The sequence below is a fragment of the Emiliania huxleyi genome (assembly GCF_000372725.1).
Source record: "Emiliania huxleyi CCMP1516 unplaced genomic scaffold EMIHUscaffold_445, whole genome shotgun sequence".
NCBI lineage: Eukaryota > Haptophyta > Isochrysidales > Noelaerhabdaceae > Emiliania > Emiliania huxleyi.
In genome coordinates, this window is record NW_005198652.1 from 30,193 (window position 1) to 35,338 (window position 5,146).

At 64.1% G+C, this 5,146-nt stretch overlaps 2 protein-coding genes across 2 annotated transcripts; one reads left to right on the forward strand and one right to left on the reverse strand.

Annotated features, from left to right (window-relative positions):
- Window positions 1-551: 551 nt before the first annotated feature.
- Window positions 552-2,033, forward strand: EMIHUDRAFT_245067 (hypothetical protein; the record flags this gene model as incomplete). The annotated part of the gene is made up of 2 exons (XM_005768855.1): window positions 552-1,363; window positions 1,505-2,033. 2 exons carry the CDS (start codon window positions 552-554, stop codon window positions 2,031-2,033), a joined length of 1,341 nt encoding a protein of 446 aa, XP_005768912.1.
- A 273-nt stretch (window positions 2,034-2,306) lies between these two features.
- EMIHUDRAFT_470429 (ubiquinone biosynthesis protein coq-8) lies at window positions 2,307-4,478 on the reverse strand (the record flags this gene model as incomplete). Its single annotated transcript, XM_005768856.1, has 7 exons — window positions 2,307-2,643; window positions 2,711-2,733; window positions 2,807-2,918; window positions 3,131-3,240; window positions 3,359-3,622; window positions 3,989-4,037; window positions 4,075-4,478. The coding sequence occupies 7 exons, from the start codon at window positions 4,476-4,478 to the stop codon at window positions 2,505-2,507; spliced, it is 1,101 nt and encodes a 366-aa protein (XP_005768913.1). The 3' UTR covers window positions 2,307-2,504.
- Window positions 4,479-5,146: the final 668 nt, after the last annotated feature.

Consider the following 5,146-nt stretch of genomic DNA (forward strand, 5'->3'; position numbering starts at 1 on the left):
AGCATGCCGATGGGCGTCTCGAGGTTTGCAGGCGCAAAGAAAACCTTGCCTTCAAACGAAGCCGCCCCCCAGTAACCTAGTCTCGCCAGGTCATGATTACTTACTTCTGAGCGCTCGCGAATTCCCTTTTTCTGCTCCCCCGGAGAAAGAAAGAAACAGGTGAGGACGTGAAGAAGGACGAAAGAAAAGAACCGTCCTGTGCTCCCATAGTTGGTCAACAAGCAGAAATAGCGCAAGCGCACGTACTCGAATCATCGGAAGGGAAAGAGCATGTAAGTGCGTTAGGGAGAGGCCCACGCTGTGGAAACATCGGACCGCGCGATCGTTTCACTCGGCGGCGAAACGAAGTGTTGCCATTGGTCGGGCGCATGGCGACTACACCTGCCCGGGACAAGCGCGGCAGGAGACGGCGCTCACGCCTGACAGGGTACCTACTCCTCGCACCCGCTGCTTGCGGTGCCCTGTTGCTTCTCGCTGTCGCGCCCGCCACGGCAGAGCACCGGCGACTCAGCGAGGTGAATTCGACGGAGGACGGTGGATTGGGGGCATGCATGGGTGATCTGGGACTGCAGCAGTGGGAACTCAGCGGCGGGGTGCTCCTGCACCTCCTGGGCGTGCTATACCTCTTCCTTGGCATTGCAATTATATGCGATGAGTACTTTGTCGAGTCACTCGAGCTTCTCGCAGACTACCTCAGCTTGTCGCCCGATGTCGCGGGCTGCACTCTCATGGCCATAGGCTCGTCGGCGCCGGAGCTCGCAGTGGCGATCATCACAGGCGGCCCGGTGGCAGGGAAGAAGGGCGACGAAGGCATTGCCACAATTGTCGGCTCTGCGATTTTTAACCTCATGATCATCATCGGGCTCTGCGCGATTTTTGCCGGCAAGGTCCTTGAAATCGCAGCCTACCCCATCCTGCGGGACACCACATTCTACGCTGCCTCCATCGTCATGCTCTTTCTGTGCATACGCGATGGCCAAGTCCTCTGGTGGGAGGGCCTCATTCTGCTGCTGGGGTACTGCGTCTACCTGTTCTATGTCGTCTACCTAAACAGCAGGGTGGTGCTGTGGCTCGAGACCCGGAGGCGGGGTGGGCAAAAGAGCACCAATCGGGTGGTGCCATCGGCCGACATCGAGGCGAAGGCAGACTCCGACGCCAAGACCGACACTGATAGTGCGGCTAGTGAGACGGGGACGCTGGGGTCGATTGGCTCCAGCAAAGTTGCAGATGGCACGGGCGAGGGCGAGGCCGACGAGGAGGGGCGACCAACTGCTCTGAGCAGAGTGGTGTGGTTAGTGAGCCTGCCGTATGCGTGCCTCTTTCTCGTCACCGTCCCGGACTGCCGCAAGGAGCGCTGGCGGAAGTGGTGAGACCCCCCCCTTCCCCCCCCCCCCCCCGCCGCCCCCGCCCAGCCACCACCCGCCGCCCCGCTCCAAACTCACAATGCACACGAACAGAACGGACACCCTCGACGCACCCCTAAAACGGGCCCGCTGCGCGGCAGGTACGTGGTGACTTTCTTCATGTCTGTCATTTGGATCATGGGGCTCTCGTTCGCGATGCTTGAGCTCTGCCGCCGAGCTGGCTGCGTCATGAATCTGCCGCAAGCTGTCATGGGGCAGGTCATCATCGCCGCTGGCACGAGCGTCCCCGACGCGCTCGCTTCCATTTCTGTCGCCCGCGACGGGCAAGGCGACATGGCGGTGAGCAACGTCATCGGCAGTAACGTCTTCAACATCTTTGTGGGCCTCGGCTTCCCGTGGATGCTTTGCGACCTCATCCGTGGGCCGTACGCGAGCTCGGCGCTGACGGAGGGCTTGGTCGCCTCGGTCATAATCCTGTTTGGGTACATCCTCCTCCTGCTTGCAGTCATGCTGTGCTCGTCGTGGAAGCTGAGGCCCTGGGTGGGCTATCTCCTCATCGCGCTCCATCTCCTCTACATTATCTGGGTGCTGCTAACCTCAAGGTTGGGGGGAGACCCCGTCCTCACTATCCCGCTGGTCAACGCTGACGAAAATGGCGTGCTCTACTAGAAGCTGGCCTGCACCCAGCTGCGTCGCTCGCGTCTCACGAGCTCTTTAGAGCGGCCAAGAGAGGCGAACTTCCCCAATATCCCACGCTCTCCTCTCGCTCACCTCTCGCCCCTGGCCCTGCATCGAGAGCGCCGTTTGCTGCTGGCCCCCTTGGCCGCACTCGCCCTCGGCCTCGCGCCTCTCCGGTGAGGTGTTATGTGACAGTGGAGAGTGCTTGGCCACTGTGGGCGTGATGTCTGGCGTGTCTCTCTTTCCTGCACCCGTCTTTCCGTCTTTGTGTCTTGGTCACATGGTTACGTTACGCCTTACGCGACGCCACGGCCCACGCGTACCGCACATTGGCCCATATACGTGCCTGGTACATATACATACAGCTCTCCCTTCACATCCCCAGAGACTGTGCGGCGGGCCCGGCGCGGCGCAGCAAGCAACATGCAGCCAACACACACGAGCTCGGATGTGTGCACGCCCTCAAGCGGTTGCCTGCTCCTCCGCAGCCAATTCGGCAGCTTGCTCCGCTGCCTCGTGATCTCGCTCGATCTCGAGCAGGATCTCGCGCGCCCGTATCCGCGCGCCGACGCGCGACGCGAGCTGGAAGCAGCCGTTGAGCCTACACGAAGTGGGTGAACTAAGAGTAACGGACCCTTTCATCACAAGCACGGAAGCAGGCGTTGAGCCTCCGGTGAAGCGAGTAGATCTCCTGCCCGCACAGGGCGCGCGCGGTGAGTCGGAGGACGCGTATCGTCGGAGAGGCGCGGGGCGTGCGGTGTCACCTTGCGAGGCGGCGTCAGCCGCTCGCGCAGCATCGTCTGCACATCGCCGGTGACGCGCTTCGAGATGGTCTGCTTGCCAAAGTCGTACGGCTGCTCGCCGTCCGCAAAGGGCCTGCAGGGCCGCGCCCCGGCACCGAGGGGCCGTCGAGGCTCTTTGGGCAGTTGCGGGAGCGCGAGAGGGAGATAGAGGGAGATACGGGGAGATACGGGGAGATACGGGCAGATACGCCATACGGGCAGATGCAGGGAGATGCGAGGAGATGCGAGGAGATGCGGGGAGATGCGGGGAGATACGGGGAGATAGAGGCAGATAGAGGAGTGCACCTGCCGACGAGGACCGCAGCGCGCGTGTGCGCGTCGAGCATCGTGCGTCCCTCCTCGCCTGTGAGGAAGCCGAGCTCTCGCGAGTGGTGCAAGATGGCCTCGCGCTGTGCCTCGCCTGAGTCGCATCGCGCAGCCGGCGTGAGCAGACGAGCGCGGCCCCTCGGGCGCCCCCTCTGGCGGGGCAGCTGTCGGCGGCGGGCAGAGCTCGCCGTCGGCGCAAGCGCGGACAAGCCGGAGGTACGAGGCTGCGAAGGGCGCGTCGTACTCGCGGCACGCGCCAAAGTCAATCATCGACAGCTGGCGCGTGCGCGGCTCGTACAGAAAGTTGGACCAGTTGGGATCCGTCTGCATGAAGCGAAACTTGAAGAGCTCCGAGAGGGTCAGCCACAGCAGCCTCTCCCCGATCCGGTCGCGCTCCGCGGGCTCGATGGCGCCCTCCGCGGCCGCCTTGTCGATGGGCAGTCCCGCCATCCACTCTGTTGTCAGCACGTGCTTCGAGCAGGAGGAGAGGGGGGGGGGGGGTAGGAAGGGTGTGGGGTGTTGTTGTGCTAGGGGATGGTGGGAGGGGGCGGGACGAGGGGGCGGGAAGAACAGGACATCCGCCATGGTTCCAGAGCCCATCTCGCAGTGACAGGCGTTGCGCTGCAGGGCCAGGCGCCTTCGAGGAGAGCTGCGGCACGACGGCGGGCACGGCCAGCTCCGTGTACGGGGAGAGCAGCTTCTTGAACCGGGTGGTGTTTGCCGCCTCGCGCTCGTAGTCGCACTCCTAGAGTACGCGCGGTTTCTTTCCTTTTGGCCGCCGTTTTTTTCTTGTTCGCGCTCGTAGTCGCACTCCTCCAGCAGCTCCTCGCGCGCCACCTCGAGCACCCGGTCGAGGTAGAGGCCGGGAGGGACCACGCCGGTGTACCTGTTCACGGCTGCAGGTGTGAGGAGACGCTGTTCACAGCTCCGGAGGGACCACGCCGGTGCACGTGACGAGCTGACGCATCGACCACAAGTCGGACACGATCGAGTCGGAGACGCCGGGGTACTGCACTTTGATTGCGACCCTCCGCCCGTCGACCAGCGTCGCGCGGTGCACCTGCCCGATCGAGGCTGCGGCGACCGGCTCCTCGTCAAACGCCTCGACGTGCTCTCTCCACCGGTCGCCCAGCTCCCGCCGCAGAGACTCCTCCAGCTGCCACGCCGGCATCCAGTCCGCACCGTTCCTCACTCGCTCCATGAGCGTGCGCACCGCGGGAGGGAGCACGTCCGCGTCGTTGAAGGAGAGCATCTGCCCCACCTTGAGCGCCGCGCCGCGCAGCCGGCAGAGCGTCGCTGCCAGACGCTCCACGTTCGCCTCGTTCATGAGCAGCGGGTGCGCTTCCTGCTGAGGGAGAGGCAGAGAGATCACTTGCTTGCTCTCGCCTCTCGCCTCTCGTTGGTATCTGTTGTGCCGCGGTACTTGCGCGTGCTGGCTGTTCAGTATCTAGATGCCCTCTCTCTGTGCGTGGCGCTCAGCCTCGTACGATGAGAGGGGTGGTGCAGCCGTGCCGGCCGCCCTCACAAAGTCAAGAGTCTCCGCGGGTCGGGCGGGGTCCCTCCCTCCTCAATGATGGTTCTAGCTCTTCCCTCCACGAGACAAGGCCGCTTCGAATGAGCATAGAGGTGGCCACTGAAAGGGGGACCTGAGACTGGAGGCTCTCTTGTCTGGTGCGCTTCCTGCTCGCCCGAGACAGCCCGTCGGACGGCGGCCGCCGCCGCCCCAGCCGCGAGTCCGATCCCGAGCCCTGGGCCACGGGAGCGGTGGGGAGTGAGGCGCGGCGGAGAAACACGTCGATGTGGGCCGAGCTGCTGCGGGGAAAGGAGCGGCAGCGGGTGGCGGCGGCCTCCGAAGTGCATGTCACGAGTCGCGGGATGCACAGGCATGCTCCGTTGCGCCTTACATCTGTGCTCAAAGTCTGACCGGCGGGGGGTGCCACATCCCCCGGCGACGCTGCGAAGCCCGCCGACCACTCTGAAGACTGCCGACCCCCG